This window comes from Cupressus sempervirens, chromosome 3 (assembly GCF_028749045.1).
Source record: "Cupressus sempervirens isolate cs-2001-9-10 chromosome 3, ASM2874904v1, whole genome shotgun sequence".
In the NCBI taxonomy this organism is placed as follows: Eukaryota; Viridiplantae; Streptophyta; class Pinopsida; order Cupressales; family Cupressaceae; genus Cupressus; species Cupressus sempervirens.
The window spans coordinates 1013705746-1013724733 of record NC_143120.1 but is presented as its reverse complement, the minus strand read 5'-3'; the positions used below and the strand labels follow the sequence as shown (position 1 = coordinate 1013724733).

Sequence of the window (18988 nt, the reverse complement as noted above, 5' to 3'; positions counted from 1 at the left end):
TGCCTCGTCTTCCCTTGGAATTTTGGCGTGAAGACATCCTTCGACAAATTGCTGCTTTGTTGGGGAAGCCAGCTGCGATCGCACATCAAACCCTCGATAAAAAGGTTATTTCTTTTGCTAGAATTTGTGTTGAAATTAATTTGAATAACCCATTACCAGATTCTTTGGAAATTTGTCTGGGGGATTCTTCTTGGGTGCAGCAGTTAGATTATGAATCCCTCCCTTTCCGTTGCCGGATTTGTCATGAGTATGGTCATTTACTGCGGCAGTGCCCTCGTAACTCAAGTTTCAAAGGAGTGGATCGGTCTACAGCTGGAAATGCTGGCGGTTTGGCAGATACTACAGGGAAAGGACAATCTCAAATGGTTAGTACTACCAAGGGGATGAATCCACAAGATGCTACAGGTAAGGGTAAGGCTCCAATGCAGGATAAGGATGGATTTACCCCTGTTCATCCTCGAGCTAAGGGACGTGGTCAAAAGAGGCCTTTGAAAGAAAGATTATCTGATTCAGGTTTTAACTGTTTTGAGGTGCTGGATAGTATGGTTCTAGAGGAGGGTATTCCTCCTCCTATCTCTTCTGATCCAGCTTGCCCAGATGAGAGATATGTTGCTAATGATGCTTGTGGGGCATCTCAAGTTGTAGTATATCAGAATTGTGAGGTTCCTGTAGCTCCTGTGACAGCGGCTCTGGTGACTCCTGCAGTGTTGGAAGATGATGATGTTGTTTTGGCTGACTTGGTTAAGGATGTGCTACCATCAAGTAAGGGCAAGGGATCTCCTCTCCCCTTGGGGTTGCTGCCTCGACCCTTTAAGCGGGCTTCTTCTTCTCCCCCTCTAAGGAGTGGGCGCAAAACAGACCAAGAGAAGATTAAACTCACAGGAGATATATTGATTGAGTCTGGTTCAGTGAAACCTTTGGATTCTCATTTTCCCAAATCTACCCAATGATGATTATTCTCTCATGGAATGTAAGGGGGTTGAATAGCATCCCTAGACAAAAGGCTATTCATAACTTGGTGGTTGATCATAGTCCTGATGTTTTTTGTATCCAAGAGACTAAGCTCTCTGTGGAGTCTATGGTCCAACATGCCTCTAGTATTTGGTCTCGTGGCCAATGCCAGTGTGTTGGGGCAACAGGAAGTGTTGGTGGTTTAGCTATATTTTTGGATCCTCAAAAAATTTCTCCTCTTGGCTGGATGTCTTCTCGCTCAGCTCTCTCTATGGTAGCTTCTGCTCTAGACTCAGGAGAGGTAATCATGGTTACTAATGTGTATGCACCTGTTGATCTTGTGGGAAAGGAGGAACTTTGGGAACATATTCAATATGTTAGAAATTGTCATCCTTATCATCCTTGGGTGTTAGCAGGGGACTTCAATTTAGTTTTAAGTCTGGAAGAGAAGCATGGTGGTTTGGCTAGATTGGGGCCTTCTTCTGCTCTTCTTCGGCAACACATATCTCTTTTGCATCTCTCTGATGTTAAGCCTTCTAATGGCCTCTATACCTGGAATAATCGCAGGACTGGTGTTGCTACTATCTCAGAACGCCTGCATAGATTTCTTGTTTCTTGCTTCTAGCTTAGTGGCACCCTTACTATCTCTTCAAAAATCCTTGATTGGAGGGGTTCAGATCATTGGCCAATCAAATTTTCCGCTATAGGGGCTTATGTTCTGAAGCATCCTCCTTTTAAGTTCCAGTCGATGTGGCTTCGTGACTCCTCTCTTCATGATTTTGTTTTTTGTTGGTGGAAAGATGGTGCCCCTACATATGGTACTGCAATTTTCTCATTTTCTAAAAGGCTTCAATATGTTAAAAGGCAGCTCAAGATATGGAATAGGGAATGCTTTGGGAATCTTCACTTTATGAAGAGGCTTGCTCAAGAAAATCTTGATGTCATCACAAGGGAGATTAGAGATCGAGGTTTCTCGGAGGATCTTGGTCAGGCTGAATCCCTTGCTTCTAGAGCTCTAGAAGAATGGGAACTTCGAGAGGAAATTTTTTGGAAGCAAAAGGCTCGAGTTGATTGGCTCCAGGAAGGTGATCGAAACACTTCCTTTTTCCATAAAACAGTGCAATCTCGCCGGAATCAGAGCACTATCTCTTCTTTGGTTAATTCTCAAGGTATCCAACTGAATTCCTTGCCAGCTTTGTTCCAGGAGGCTATTTCGTACTTCTCTACCCTCTTCTCTGAGGACTCTCCTCCTGCTGATAATGAAGAAAATATTATTTTGTCCTGTATTCCTTCCCTTATCACTCAGGAAATGAATGATTATCTCATGCGTCCTATCTCTTTGGAAGAGCTAGAGGCAGTGGTCTTTGGCATGCCTAAGGGGAAGGCTCCTGGTCCTGATGGTTTTCCAGTTGAATTCTTTCAGGAATTTTGGGACATAATTAATCATGATTTGTTGGAGGTGGTTAAAGAATCCTATGCTAGCAAGCAGATGCTTCGAGCTTTGAACTCTACATTCTTGACTCTTATTCCTAAGAGAGAGGGTGCTAATCAATTGGAGTTTTTTAGACCAATTGCCTTATGTAATGTGGTCTACAAAGTTATTACTAAGCTGATTGCTGAGAGACTGAAAAGGTGGCTTCCCATTATTATCTCAGAAGAACAAGGTGGTTTTGTTGCTGGAAGACAAATTTTGGATGGGGTGGTTATTGCACTAAGGCTATTCACTCTATGGCTACTTCAAGGGAGAGAGCCATGTTTGTTAAGCTGGATATGGCTAAGGCCTATGATAGAGTTAAATGGAGCTTCCTAAGGAGTATTCTTCTTTCTTTTGGATTTAGCTCTGACTGGGTGAGTTGGATTATGAGTTGCGTTACTTCTGCCTCTTTTTCTATTCTTATTAATGGTCAACCTTCACAACTATTTGGTGCTTCTAGAGGCCTCCGCCAAGGTGACCCTCTCTCCCCATATCTATTCATCATGGCTGAAGGCTTGGGCAGATTCATTAAGCATCAGGTGTCCCAGAATTCTATTCAAGGCTGGCAGTGGGGTAATGGCTTACCTTCTCTTTCCCATCTTCAATTTGTTGATGATTCTGCTCTTGCCGGTCTTGCTAGGATCAAGGAAGCTGAAGCCTTTCGACATGCTTTAGACATTTATTTGGTAGCTTCAGGCCAGAAATTTAATGAGCACAAATCTTTCATTTACTTTTTTAACACTCCTGATTCTAGTCAGCACAGGATTGTTGGTATCCTACGGTTTCAGATAGGTTCACTTCCTTTGACTTATCTTGGCATTCCTATTGTTGTTTCCAGGCAGCCACGTCTCTTCTAGCAAAATTTGATTACCAAGCTTTAGGATAAGGTAAATCATTGGACTCATAGATGGCTTTCTACTGTTGCCCGGGTTACTCTTCTTCAAGCTGTTATCCAAGCTCTTCCTACTTATAGAAGCATGGTTCATGCTGCACCTATTTACTTTCTCAAGGAGTTTGATGCTCTTTCTCGACAATTCCTTTGGAGTGGTAATTTGCGTAGTACTAAATGGAGCTTGGTTAATTGGGCAACTGTTTGTAGGCCTAAAAAGGAGGGTGGTCTTGGTCTTCGTTCTGCTCTATTGAGTAGACAAGCTTTGGCTGCTAAACTTTATTGGCGATGGTGCTCTGGACAGCATCAACTTTGGGCTCGTATTATCACTCATAAATATTTTCATGGTGCTGATCCTTGCTCTGTTTCTGCACTTCCTCTTGAAGGTCGTGGCTCAATGGTTTGGCATACTTTGAAGACAGGTGCGATGTTGGTGAAGAGGGGTCTGTTCTGGATATGTAAAGGAGGTTCTCAGGCTTTGTTTTGGTCTAATGCTTGGGATGGATTCCCTTCCATTTTATCCATATACCCTCATCTTCAGCCTCTTTGTGACTCTTTTCTTGCCGCTGGATGGGATAAAGTGGCTCATTACAAGACTCCTTATCAATTGGGACCTGTTGTTGGTTATAGATGGAAGCATTCCTTTGATTGGCCTCCTAGAGGTACAGACATGGATCGTCAGGAGCTTTCTCAAATTTTGGCCTCTAGAGAGTGTTCCTCTTTGCTTGGTCCAGATGTATTGGCTTGGGGCGGTACCTTGTCTGGTAAATATCATGTCTCTGCTGGGTATCAGGAGATAACTAGACAATTATTTGGGGATGCTGAGGTCCCTTGGTGGAAACAAGTCTGGAATAAAGTTTCTTGGTCCAAGTGCAATTTTTTCATGTGGCTAGTGGCTCACAACCGTTGTCTTACCTGGGATAATCTTTGTAAACGTGGATTTCAGGGCCCCTCTTATTGTGTTTTGTGTGGTAATGGAGATGAGTCTGTCTCCCATCTGTTCTTCCATTGCTCCTATTCTACTCAGATATGGCACCTTTGGTGGAGCGCTTGGGGTTGCTCTTGTCGGCATGCTTCCTCTTTGCCTGAGTTCTGGGCTCGCTTGGGTAGTGCTCCCTCCAAGTCTTCTTCTCTCCATGCTGCTTGGATTGCTGGCCCATCTTTCATGCTTTGGCATATCTGGTTGGAGAGGAATCGTCGCATATTCCAAGATGTTCAGCTTGGTGTTTTGCATCTTTGGTGGAAAATATCACATTCTCTCAAGGAAACTATTCTTGTGAAGTGTGAGCTTGATGGGGGTATGGATCCGGTTGATCTTGCTATCTATAATCGCCTCAATTTTCATCTGTAGGATGGGGTTGCGGCTCATAGGTTTCCTTCTATGTCTAGGCAGCTTCACCATTAGAGGAAGGGTCGGGTTAACCGAGATGGGCACTAGACTCCTCCTCCCTGTGGAGTTCTGAAAATTAACACTGATGGTTCTTCTCGTGGGAATCCTGGTCTGGCTGGTATTGGCGGAGTGGCTCGTTGTAGTTTTGGGAATGTTAAATTTTTCTTCTCAATTCATAAGGGTGATTATACTAACAATCTCATGGAAGCTCAGGCTATTTTATATGTTGTGGAACAGTGTTGCTTGTGGGGATAGAGTAAGATTATTTGTGAGTCTGATTCCCAAGTGGTGGTGAACATGCTTTCTTCACAAGAGCTTGAGGATGTTAGTTGGCAGCTGGCCACTATTGTTAAGCAGATTCTTTTCTTCTCTTCCTCTTTTCAGTTCATTAGGTTCAAGTATATTCCGCGAGAATGGAATAGACCTGCTGATTGTTTAGCCAAATGGGCTTCTAGTCATTATCCGGGTTGGAATATTAGGGATAGGGGGCAACTGTCCTTTGAGATGGTGCAAGAATTTGATGATCTTGTTGCTCAGGATCGAGCTCCTTGTTGAGCTCTCCTTGTTGTATTCCTTTCTGTCTTAATAAATTTTTACCCCTCTTTTTGCAAATAAAATATTATAAAGCATCTATTAACTTATTATTGCAAGTACAAAAATATACAACTAATAATAATTTAATTATTTAAAAAATATTTTTAATAAATTTAAATTACTAAATCTAATTAACTAACATAATATACTTACAAAACTTAACTAACCTTTAATTTATACTATAATTCACATTGTATACCTAGCTAAATTAGATTACTTCTTATCTAAATAAAGTTAATTCCTAAACTAATTTTAATTTCTAAGGAATCAATGACTTTGTATTCCCTCAACAAACTAAAAAACTACAATTCAAGGCTCTTTTGAATCTCTATTCTAAAGAAATAAAATAGCATCTTTAAGAAGAGAATATATTCCTAAAGGAGAAACTACTAACTTGATTCCTAAAAGATTAAGTTGTGCAAAAAGGAATGATATGCATGGAAAGAAAGATTGGGAGGAATAAGCAAAATGACACCAGCACATAAGACCTCGTTTGGTTTCAAGAATTGGATGCAAGTTGGGAAACCCAAATGTTGGAATTGGGAAATTCAATTTTTGTTTGTAATTATGAAAAGTATAATTTGAATTTAGTAATTCTAATTTTAACCTAAAATGGGCATGGCAGTCTTCCCACTTTAAAAGGTGGAATTGGAATGACTTATTCATATTCCATATGTTTGTAAACCAAATTGAATCCCTCGTCGGGTCCACCTACATTAGCCAAGTTTTTGGTGAGAAAAAAAATAAAATTTGTGGAACATTATCAAGCGGGAAAGGGTTTTTGTTGACTATTGTTTCCAATCGTTCACAAAGCTAGTGTTCTTCCTTTGCACATCCATTGTTCTTCCCACTATTTCCAATCATTCCTAGAGCCATTGTTCTTGCTTCGTACAACCATTGTGTTTCGTTTATACAAGAGATTGCAAAGCCATTTAGTTGTTTTTCTGCTAAGCTTTGTTCTTCTCATTTTTTTTTATTTGTACCCAATGCATATGTAAAATTGGGGAAATGTTTTTATTAATGGAATCACAGGCAAGTCGGGTTTGCAAGGAGAATTTTATGTGGTTGTTCCAAATTTCATCATGAGTTTATCTACTATTAAGGTTTGTGCTTCCATTTTTAGGGCTTTATACCCATTTCCTACAGCATTTTAGTTTAAATGGTACACATTTTACTTCATTACTGTATGATATTTGTATTTCTTCCTTTGCCAAAATTTGGAGAGGCCATTTCCTTTGACAAAGTATGTTCTATAATTAAAAATAAAACATGAAACCCTATGAATGTTAGAAATACAAACAGTGGAGAGATAAGTGAGTATATTGAATAAGTTATACGACCCAATAATCAGTTGATGGATACAAAGAATCTTGTTGCCTCGGGATCAAAAGAATAAACAACCTATTGAAAAAATGGTGAGAAACAATTAATTAACTTTACATATGTTGCCCAAAACTTTTAGCTTTCATCCTAAGAAAACCCTAAAGAATATCACAAATACATAAACTTTCACAACCTTGCACCAATAATGATAGATTCGCAATCTTCCAAAGATCTACAATCTCACACCATAGATCTTCATATTGCATTACGTTCTAAGTCTTATATAAGCTTGTTTGTAATGGTATATATGTTTAAAAGTTTAAATTCCCAATAACATAGCTTTTTTGGAAACCATCTCATTTTGATTCAAATATATTAGATACTTTGGATTGTGTATTTTTGTGTAACAATTGTATTTCTGATGTTGCAGGGTTGATGGCTTTCGTCATTGTGTCAACATGTCAATGTGATGTTGGCCCATGTTTGATGAAGACCTTGTACACACAAACTAATCTTGGGCATCAATTTTGGTGTTACACAAGACGAAATCAATAGAGATCAAAAAGAATATAAAACCAGCAACCCTTACAAATATGGAATTGTGTATGGATAGGATAGTGAGGTGAAAGAAGTAATTCCAATTTCAAGTACAAATTATAGTCTCCCAAAAAAAATGTTTCTTTATAGAAATAGCACGCAACAGCATACACAATTTCAACCATGAAAGAAAAGTTCAATGGAAAAAATGCACTCCACTCCTACGGGAAACGACATTAAGGAAGGAGGCCAAGTAGATTAATAATAAAGCAAATGCAAGGAAAAATATATAAAAATGAATCATGGAAAAACTATAAGAACTGAAAGCTAGTTGGAGATAAGGAAGGATATGCTAGATATGCCAATGACATGAATAGCACAAAGAAGCAATGTAGCAAACCATATTCTAAATGCAATTAGTTTAAGTTGATACCAAGTCGATTTAAGAGTCTAGAGGAACGATCAACAACAAAAAGATACAAAACCCCGATTCAGGAGTAATCAAAATTAATCGCAATATTTTTAGAAATTTTCGCTTCACTAATTAATACAATAAATGAACAGTTACATTAAAATATTAAATTATATTCTTGCAAATATAATAATAACCATTATGCAACCAACCCACATATTTTAGATTATATATATATATATATATATATATATATAATTTGACTTAATTTCAAAAATATTTTATTTTATCTTTAAATTTTAAAAGCGAATTATTTAATTTAACTCTATATATGAACTTTGATACTATTAATATATTAAATCAATATAAAATATATAACTAGGTCTCATTTAACTAATTAATTAAATATTCTTAGTTAAATCTTCAATCATAATCTAGATGTAAATTTTTTTTAAAGTATAATACCAAATAGGGAAGGGGCATTGCAATCAAGATCATATTACACCCTACCCAAGGATGTTATACGCTTGTGGAACTAATGTTTTCATTACACCCCTATAGTTAATTTATAAACTAACAAAATTTTATAGTCTAAAATTTTGAGATAGTTTAGTTTTAAAATATTTCTTATACAATAATTTCTACTTTATGATTGACGAAATCTAATTTTGCTGGAAAAAAAAAAAAGTAAAACCTTCTTTATTTTATGGCTTAACATTCTGATTGAATTAATACTTTTTGCTTTGGTTTTTTAGCCTAACAAATGATCGGAAGCTAGCTGAAGAAACTTTTTCTTCTCACAAATTTATTATATATTTCCCTTTTTTCCTTATAAAGGGTGCGAATAATAATTTACTACCAAAAACATAAGTTCTCCTTTAATCCTCATATTTTTTCTTCTCACAAATCTATTATATATTTCCCTTTTTTTCTTAAAAAGGGTGCAAATAGTAATTTAGTACAAAAAACATAAGTTCTCCTTTAATCCTCATGTGAAATAAATATTATTTTTACTTTCTTGTGGAATTTTATTTTATTTTTCTTCAAAAAAAGGTCACCAAGCATAACCCAAAAACATTCATGTTATGGTAAACACTAATTAAAGAAAGTTCAATTTGTAGTTATGAAAAAAATTAGCTTTGAAAAAAAAATTTTAATTGAATACTTGTTTACTTTATTGTTTTGTTTAGTTATTTTTTAGTTGGTTTTACATTTCTTAAGACATTATTTTATTGGTTTCATTGGTTTCAGATTATCTATGAGTTAGTTGAATCTATTTTATTTAGAAATGATTGAACAATTTTTTTGAAATCTAGAGACTATTTATTATTTGCTCTATTATAATTCTAAAATATTTGATATAATGTTCTATCTTTCGATCGCCATGACATGCTATATAAGAGATGTAGTTTGTTAAAGTTTTTCTTATCAATTAGAGACCAACATCTTTCCCTAATGTTTTTAAAGATGAATTTATAATATTGAATATGTAAATTTACTTTATAAATATATAAAGATAAATGTATAATATAATTATGTAAGTTAATTTATAGATAAATTTATAATATTGACTTTTATAATTCTGATTTTTTAAATAGATTTAGTTTTTTAATTTTACATTTATATTCTAAATTTTTCATAACATTTTCTTATTTACTATTTTACAATAATATATCAATTAATTTAACACTATAATATTCAATATTTACTATTTTAAAATATAAAAACTATTCTAACTATTCTTCTTTTTCATTACCAAAAGGCAGGAACTCACCTCACCAAAAGCTCTTAGAGGAAATGTACTAGCTTTAATGATTGATCACTTTATATTTTCAGTTTAATTACTGGTATTAAACTTTAGTATATATTACCGAATAATTTTTCCCAAAGTAATGTTACTCAAAATTCATCTGCTCTTTGAATTTGTGGGAAAATGATTTAATCAAGTAGTGTTTGTCTGTGAACTGATTTGTGGTCATATTTTAATCAATATAAATGTAAAGTTTGTAGACACATTTTCATGTAACATTCATGTTTAGACATTTGTTCATTAATGAATGAAAGTAATGTTACTCTAAATTCATCTGCTCTTTGAATTTGTGGAAAAATGATTTAATCAAAAAGTGTTTGTCCGTGAACTGATTTGTAGTCATATTTTAATCATTATGAATGTAGCGTTTGTAGTCACATTTTCATCTAACATTCATGTTTAGACATATCTGATGTACAACAAACTGTCGCAAGCTATGATTCAAAACTGTTTAAGAAAAAATTTGTACTTGTAGCATATATACAATATTCTCACATATGGGTTGGGATCCCAACATCCTTGCTGAGAGTTACAGAGTTAGCTGCTATTTTGAGACTACGGAAAACCACTTCAACCAAAGATAATGGCGCATAAGCTTTGTTTCAGTATTTATCCATTTTAATAATAAAATTTACAAGTCCCTAAATAATAAATAAGTTTTATCATACAGGCCTACCACATAACCTAAGCACAGTAAGTGTCCATGGTGGCAAACATTCTGGGCTTTAAAAGGAATTCTCCATTCTTTTCTCAATTGTTTAGCTTCAAGAAAAAAAAATCTGTTCAGAATGAAAATCTGTCACTCATTAGATGATGAAATGTATTAGAGCCTTTCGGTGAGAAGGAAAGCCCTCAAATTTTTTCACGTACCACTCTCTGGTCGATAAACTCCGGCCCAGCAGATACATAAACACAAAGCTAAGTAGACTGAAACCAAAAACAGTCTGGGAGATGAAAGCAATTCCTAAAAAGCCAATAATCTCAAAAAGGTAATGTGGACATACCACATAATCAAATAACCCTCCTTTAGGAAGCATGTATCCTTTCTCCCCCTTCTTTCTAAGCCCGCTCAACAAATAGTGATGGTAAAGATTTCCACTTATGCCCACAACAAAAATGACCAATCCTAGCGGCATCAAATCCACAGATGGCAACGGTAAGCCCTCACATATTTGTGTCGCATATAGAAGATTGGCAGCACTGAAACTGTAGAGAAAAGATACAATAATAGTGGTGCTCCTAGTTATTCCTCCAGAGTATTGATGAATAAACAGCACCTGGGCAGAAACCAGAAAGAGATTATATTAATAATCGCCAGTAACCAAAATTGGCAATGAAACTAAGGGACACATTCTTTGTATTATAGGTTGCTACTGAAACAAAATAATCTAAAATTCTATCTTTCATTAATACCAAACTCAGAGGAACTCATCCGAGGCAATTGAACCAGTGTTGCTAATTCAAGTTTGCAGTTCCTCCAAAAATCAAACAGTCAGATAAGAGGCCAAATGCTCTGAAGTAATAACAAAGCAGCCTTTCATATCAATGCCAGGGGTGATTCCCGGGAGATTTTCTACCATTTTGAGCCAATGAGGTTCAATGCTTACTCAACATACACATCACTCATGGGAGAGAGATCTCATTACATAGATAGTACTCCAAAATTCCAAATTGCAATAGAAATGGTGCAAGACCTGTGAACGTTAAACAATGAATGTAAACACTGAACAATGAAGGCTCAAAACTCAAACTTTTGCTCATCCATCAAGAGGAATTGCCCTGGATAAAGCTAATTCAAAGCAGCTACAATTAAATACCGTTACTTGATGCAGGAGTATCGAGCTTGGGTTTTGTGGACCCTATGTTTTGTGAGCTTAGGGTTATGTTCAAGGCATATGTATGCACCTTGTCCTATGTTTGCATAATGATTGGATTGATTGTATTGGAGTTAGAGCTCTTTTGGTGGCTTAGAGTTTATTTAATTTAATTTGCCAGGCCAACTTGTTGCTGGCTAGGTATAAGTACAGTGTCTTGAGATGTCTAGAGGAATCAGTTTAGCATGGGATAGATGGGAGCATGTGGAAGAGTGATAGCTTGGAGATGGGAATTCACATATGAGGATTGAGATGTTTCTTTATTTGTAATGGCCATAATTGGGAAGGCCTTAGAACCTGGCATGTTGGACGTAAATCTTCTGATTCTGATTTATGAAAGAGTTTTGCTTTGGATCTAAATATCTCTATTATTGCTCATTTTCCATTGTGTGGTTATTTTCTGGGGCTAGGTCACCTCCATTGGGGGTACACCTGGGCTTGCACTGCATTAAATTGTATCAGAGCACAATTTGATCTTGCGCTAGTTGTGTGGTGGATTGATTGTCTGTGGAGCCCTAAATTTCTTTGTTGTGAGGTGGCAGATCATGGTTCAAGCTTGCAATTGCAGAGGACTTGCAGATGGATCATTTTGGTTGTGAAACCTTTGTGTGAGAAGATGGAGTTTTCCTTGAGTGAACAGATCGCCGAATTGAGGCAGGTTGCGAAGATGGAAAGCAAATCGCCGAGTGTGAGGGAGCTAGAGTCTTGCAATCAAATCGCCAATGTAAGGCAATTGCACTTTGAGAGGAACCTGATTGATAAGTTGATAAGTTTTCGGCTAAATTCAATCAGAGGATGGAAGAGATGATGGAGTCTTGTTTGAGTTGACATCTACCGATCAGAAAGAGAGAGTTGTCTGGCCAGTTAGGAGGATTGTTCAGAGAAGAAGATACTTTGCTGATGAGGAAAAGGTAAAGGTTGACTTCGCTGAAGATGATGAGGTATGTGATCGTTTTCATGAGTAGATAGATGGATCTGACATGGAAATTGAAAAGCATCTTATTGTGAGCAGGGAGATCGCTGAGATGATTGAGGATGTACAAGTTACTGCTGATATGGTTGACTTGGATTTACATATGGCTGCTAATGTGTATACGGTTTTGGATTCACATGTTGCTGCTTATATGGTTGATGATTCTATTGTTGCTAATACAGACATGGTTCGACATGTTGTTGATGTCGACATGGTTCTTTACTAATGAAAGAGCAGCAGATAGGTCTACAATATGCCAAAAACTAGGCCAAAACTGAAGCAAATATCATCATCCCTAATATCTGCAAACAATAAATGCTAAGTTGTCAATTCGAGTTTGGATGCATGTATATAGACAAACAAAGAAATGCAAGAAATATATACAAAATTAAATCATTTGATAATATGATACTTCACCATTGATCAAGATACCTAATAATTTCCAAATATTCAAATGAAATAACCAATAACTTAATAAGCCATATCATATATGTTTATGCTCACAATTCCAAAGCAGATCAGAAAATCATTACAATTACAAAATCAAAATTTAGTTCATGATTCAATGTTCATCAATCAAGATTCAAGATTCACTAATCTGAATCAGGATTAAAATGTTATTTAGCACATGTTTTAATGTGCTTAAAGTTATTTTTTCATCCAATAGAGCGTCAATTTTTTATGCTTGGCCCATGGAAGCATTTGGAACCTCACATAAGCCTTGTGGATGCTCACAGGAAGTGCATCCTAGACATCCGGATGCTCAAAGGATGCGCTTCCTATGAGCATCCACACGGCATCTGCATCAGCACGCATGCGCCTCCGAATCCAGGCCAGGGTGCTACAAACTGGCAATTAGGAATAAATGAAATATCCCTTTAATACAATCAATCAGCAAAGAGTGTCGAAAATCTATCAGTGAATTCCTTCTTGAAGAAATTGCCTTGAACCTTCACTGTCTTGTCATTACAAAGTGAAGATCCTCCATTGTCTTGACTCTTCTATGTCTTGTCCATTCAAATTGAGGACCCTTCAATGATTATTAATAAAAAAATAGGTTATTTATATATTTCAATTTGGGAGAAAGATATCTCGCAAAGCTATATCTCCAACAATTAGGAGGTTGGGTGAGGAAGGAGTTAAGAGTATGAGGGCACCTGGTGCTCTTCCTGTAAGAGCCAGAACCACTCATGTGACTCATTTTCCAACGCTCTCACTTGAATCACATTGCGACTGAATGGGGCTTCTAACCTAGCCTTGGCTTTGCTGGCCTATCTCCAGTACCATTTTAAAAATTCTGAAGGACTACTTAGGAGTCAAAATATTGGGCAGAGTTAAATGGCAAATTCTGCAGATGTATGAAAAAGATGTATTATGTTCTGAACAGTTACAAAGTTTAAGAGCAAGTAGGCTTTCGCAATCAATAAATAGTCTCCAAACTGCTTCGGAATTCGATTAATCAATATCTGTTGTCTTGGTTAACTGGATTGATTTATTATAATTGTTTTTCTTCTCCAGAAGGCATTTTAGCTGCCCCCCTTAACGTGTTTTTTTCCCGTATTGATTCAATATAAAATAGGATGGCTCATTTCCCACTCGGCCATTGCACAAAATGCTTTGGTTTCCTAGCCTATCCAAGCTGGGCTAGGCTTGTACCTTCGACACCATATTAAACTTTTCCATAGTCTTGCTATGTTTTGTAACCAACAAGTCTTTGATTAGAATATAATTCATTTATTTAAATATACCTTTTCATCTAGAAGAACAAAGAAACCTACCTGAATTTTTGAAGCCATTCGTAGTATGAAAACCGTAACTGGGAAATTAACAAAATCCAGAAATCATGTAAAGGAGAAAATTTCACATAAAACCAGATCAAAATAGCGTGAAGTAACACATACCTCCAGCACCCTCTTGAGAAAATGAAGAGCGACTGTAGATGCTAAGATGATAAACCTAAACCCTGCCTCCCGATGTAGCTGCAGACTAATCGAGATCTGCAGTAAACCCAATTTTTCGACGAAGATGCTGGCATTTACCCACTGCAACTTGCAAAAGAGGAAAAGCACGGCGATCAGAAAGGATGGCAGATAGAAAATAAGCATTGCTATTCTGCTGGATAATTGGGCGCTAGACGAAAACCCCTGATTAAATTTCGAGTACTTGAGATGAATGCCCTTGAGTTCCATGAATCCCATCGCTACGCCTGAAACTAGTACAACTTTTTCTAATAGCTGCACGTAGAAAGAGGGAGTTTTCTCGAATAAAAATTGGGAAGCCATGGCCAGAGAACAGAAGGTGAAAAAATTCCGTCTCCTTGTTTAATTCTGTGTTTGACCTGAATGTGAGGGGCAAACTGCAAATAAATGAGAAAGATTGCAGATGGCGTGGTGATATGATCGAAGCCCCACCAACCTGACCAAGTCATCATTAATAATCAATTACTTTGCAGCCCTGTGTCCTCTTCTTCCAGGATTCTGTTCACTGCGGGTTTTCCAATTTCTTTTTAGGGGAGAGGAGTCATTAGTCGTGAGGGCTAACTTCGTCAACATATAGCTGCTATATGGGATGTCATAAGACCTTTTTTTTTTTTTTTGAAATGTAAAATGGACATTGAACTACCTACAATTAGGGCCCGTTTGGTTGCAAGCGTAGGAATAGAGAATTAGAATGGAAATTTGGAATAGGAATAGAAATGGAGAATGGGAATGGAAAAGACCAATTCCATTCTTGTTTGGTTCGCATAGTATTTGATTGAATATGTTACTCCCTTGTTTGTTTGTACAATATTGGAATTGGAATACAGTTAAGTTTATATTTTAATATATTTTATTTATTTTAATATATTTTATTTGTTTTAATATATTATTATATTGGGTTAATTATTTCAATTTATTGTAAAGAGAATTTTTTTTATAAATCTATTTTATTTAATAAAATTAATAAGAAATCATTATTTTTAATATTTTTTAAATTGAATAGATATAAACATTAAAATGTTATACACAATAATATACTCGTCAAATTAGTAAAATTTGCTCATTTCTTAAGTTTGGTAAATTTATTTTTGTTAACATTTATTAAATGAATATACAATAATATACTTGTCAAATTAGTAAAATTTACTCATTTAATAAGTTCGGTAAAATTATTTTTTTAACATTTTTTAAATGAATAGATATAAACATAAAAATGTTATACACAATAATATACTTGTCAAATTAGTAAAATTTGCTCATTTCTTAAGTTCGATAAATTTATTTTTGTTAACATTTATTAAATGAATACACAATAATATACTTGTCAAATTAGTAAAATTTACTCATTTCATAAGTTCGGTAAAAAAAAAAATTTGTAACATTTTTTAAATGAATAGATATAAACACAAAAAATGTTATACACAATAATATACTCGTCAAATTAGTAATATTTGCTCATTTCATAAGTTTGTAAAAGATTTAGTCTCCATGATCATAAGTTCTTTACAACAAAATGGTCATTTCATTAGTAAAATTACAATCACCATCACCAATAGTGTGTTTATAAATATTAGAATAGAATTAAGTCTACGTTGAAATGTGATTTCGGCTTTCGCCATGGAACCAATCTCCCTAGCAGATGTCTCCCGCACAATGCACAACTTGCAATCTTTCCTTTCTTCTTGTGTAGATTTTGATGTGGTTGATGTAGATGAGTCATCTTTGACCCACTCAAAGAAATTGCAGCCATTTCTTTTATTTGGACAACACAAAAACTTACGCCCAGGATTTTTCTCTGTATGTGACATTTTCATTGCTACAGGTCCAGCACCACATCGACACATTGAAGAAGCTGTCAAATCCATCGACCTATATAAATAATGAACAAACATAATGAGAAATTACTACAAAAGTGTAAAATATATTTTGAAATTTGTATTCAATGGATTATGTTGTGACTTCTCAGTCCAATCTTGCTAGCGTTGCAAATACCTTGTGACTTACAACTTTTGACACATGATTATTCGTTTTCTAAAATAATATCCATGGCATGCTCATTTAAACTTACAATGTTCTAAAATAAAAAGGAGCAAATTTGTAGTTTTATGAATGTATAAAGAACCTATGAACTCAGATTTATAATCCTAATCTATAGACAGTGAAGACATGCACATTTACATTTGTAATCACAACTCACAATTTGCCTATGACTATCAATAATCAATATAAAGTTATACAATTGAAATGAGTAGATATGTAACTTTTCCCAACTCATACACAATTAAGCAACATAATAAGAGAGGCTATATCCCAAAACAATAAAATTGATTACATTCATAAAAGATAGAACTGAACCTTTAATATCCTAAATGAGATTCCAACAGCTCTAGAGTTTTTAGTATTGTACCAACCTATTTGAGCTCAATTTGATGACAAATGTAATAAAGGATTATGTAATATTACAACTTTGGCTTCATTGCAATCATATCCCATACTCATGTTACGATGTATCATATCCAAAGTGTCATGTACAGGCAACAGTTCATCATAGAAACATATTTGATACATCCTAATATGCTAGGATGTATCTGGATACAACCCACAACTTACTAACACGCCCTAAACTCAACATAAACAAGAGAAGAAGTTTCTTTCTACACTACTTTATTTGCTATTGCCTTTTTTGCTAGTTGACAAGCATGTGGGAGTGCTTTGCCATGTGGCTAAAGAGTGTTTTATCATCACTACATCACAGGTAATAGCTGGACAAGTACGTAGCAGCATCTTGTAGTATTTGGACCTAAATTTCATATTTTTGAGTGTTTAATGTGGAAGTATAGCTTCAAGTATTCACCATGAATACAAATTTAAGTGCATACAGTGCATACAGCTAAATAGAAAATGTGCATACAGTTGAATAGAGAAGTGCATACAGCAACAATATGAGTTATTTTGTGCATAACAGCAATGCAGATTGCTGAATAAAACAATGCATACAACAACAATATAAGTTATTTTATACATAACAGCACTGCATACAGCAATACATCACAACTTGGGGAATACAAACAACTTGTACGAGTAATCCATAAAACATAATTCAAGCATTACTTATTAGTAAAACAGTGCTACTGAAGCTGAAGCAAACAGAGAAAAGATTGAGAATATAGATCTTCACAAGTTTGAACCACTCAACAATATCATTATATCCGTAAACATAGAAACAACTATTGCAAGTAATGTATAAAATATAAGCTATCAGGATTACACATATGGCTTCAAAAAGATATTAAATTCACAAATAGTCTCAAAAATATTTTTAAGTTCATAAAGATTGTAATATATTATAGAGCTCCTCCAAACTTATATCTAATGTAAGCTTCCCTCTCCTCTTCAGTCATCCCTACAAATGCCCAGGCTTTTGTAGGTTCAGATGTAAAAAAGTCATATGCTACAATCATGGTCTCTTGAGTAATTCTGGGCATGGCCTTAAGGGCAGCATATGCACTTGACATATCATTCTTCTCTTCTCTTTTATCAACATTTATACTATGACCTTTAGTCATGCCTCGATCTATATTTTGGATGCTCTCGCATATGACATCCAAACAATTAGCCATGCTTGGCTTCTTCCTCTTTTGCCTCCTTGCTGTTGGCGTAGAAGGATTTGGTCTTACGGATGTAGTAGAATTGTTTGATTGAAGGTTCTCTTCTTCAAACTCATTAGTATTGAAGCCCCCATCCATAGGCGTATTGAAGCCCCCATCATCATCAAGATCAACAACCTCTTCAAATAGTTGCCCCTCTTCTTCGGTCTCAATAGCTGTTGCTGCTGCATTTCCTTCAGCTATGTCGTTCCCAAAAATGATTGCTAACTCATTGAAGTAGAAGAACGGTTGCCTCTTGTACACTCTAGCATTTTTGAAGCAACTCCTCTACATGATGGAAAAATTAAAGAATTAGATGTCTTTCATTACAATTGATTGAGAGATAATTTACTGATATTAAAATATTAGCTACAAAACATTACCTTCAGCAACTCGTCCCACACACTATCCTCGGCATCGACACATTGAGTCGTCTCATTCCAAGCGAAACCACTCATGTTTCGTACCTCTTTCATAATTCTGAAACCTTGTTTCCACGTCTTTAACTTGTTTTTAAAGTTGTCCTTTCCAAGATTCATATGCATATCTTCATTGAATTTCTTTTGTATTGTTGTCCAAGCTTCTTTCTTAAAGCCCCCATCACCTTTTCTTCCTAATTGAATCTGCTCAAAAAGAAAATCAAGAAATTTTTGTTCCATCTCTCTTGCCCACACTACTTTGGCATTTTTAGCTGAAGTAGCAACCGCAGTCACATGTACCTCCTCATCCATTCTTGTTAAAAGATTGGTGATTGACATTTTACAACTATCAATGGGTAGCTGTAGAACTTCCAAAAACCAATCAATATCTAACATAACTCTTTTACCAACAATCACATCGAATATAATGGTTGACATAACAAAATGATTATACAATACTACGCTATGATATGTCAGTAGTATAAAAGGGTTATCTAGTAATAATACAGCCACCGTGCTACACTTGCAAGTTAGCTTAAACACAAAAAAATTAGTAAACAAGTTAATTACAGCAGCAACTCCAGCAACAAAGAATAGTAAGGAGACTTGCCAGCAACATGGATTTTTCAAAGCATGTTTTTGATGAAGATGCTTTATCAAGTCGAGAATATGCAGATATAAGGAATTCAGTCTTAGAAAAGAACCGTGAGAAAGGG

The 18988-nt window shown here is 35.5% G+C and overlaps 2 protein-coding genes across 2 annotated transcripts; both read right to left on the bottom strand.

The window, feature by feature from the left end:
• Positions 1-9964: 9964 nt before the first annotated feature.
• LOC149570187 (uncharacterized) lies at positions 9965-14656 on the bottom strand. The gene is made up of 2 exons (XM_089822834.1): positions 14129-14656; positions 9965-10657 (listed from the first exon to the last, which is right to left on the bottom strand). The coding sequence occupies exons 1-2, from the start codon at positions 14507-14509 to the stop codon at positions 10187-10189; spliced, it is 852 nt and encodes a 283-aa protein (XP_089678960.1). The 5' UTR covers positions 14510-14656; the 3' UTR covers positions 9965-10186.
• A 2894-nt stretch (positions 14657-17550) lies between these two features.
• Positions 17551-18584, bottom strand: LOC149570186 (uncharacterized). Its single transcript, XM_089817113.1, has 2 exons — positions 18237-18584; positions 17551-18141 (listed from the first exon to the last, which is right to left on the bottom strand). The coding sequence occupies exons 1-2, from the start codon at positions 18582-18584 to the stop codon at positions 17551-17553; spliced, it is 939 nt and encodes a 312-aa protein (XP_089673239.1).
• Between the last annotated feature and the right edge of the window lie 404 nt (positions 18585-18988).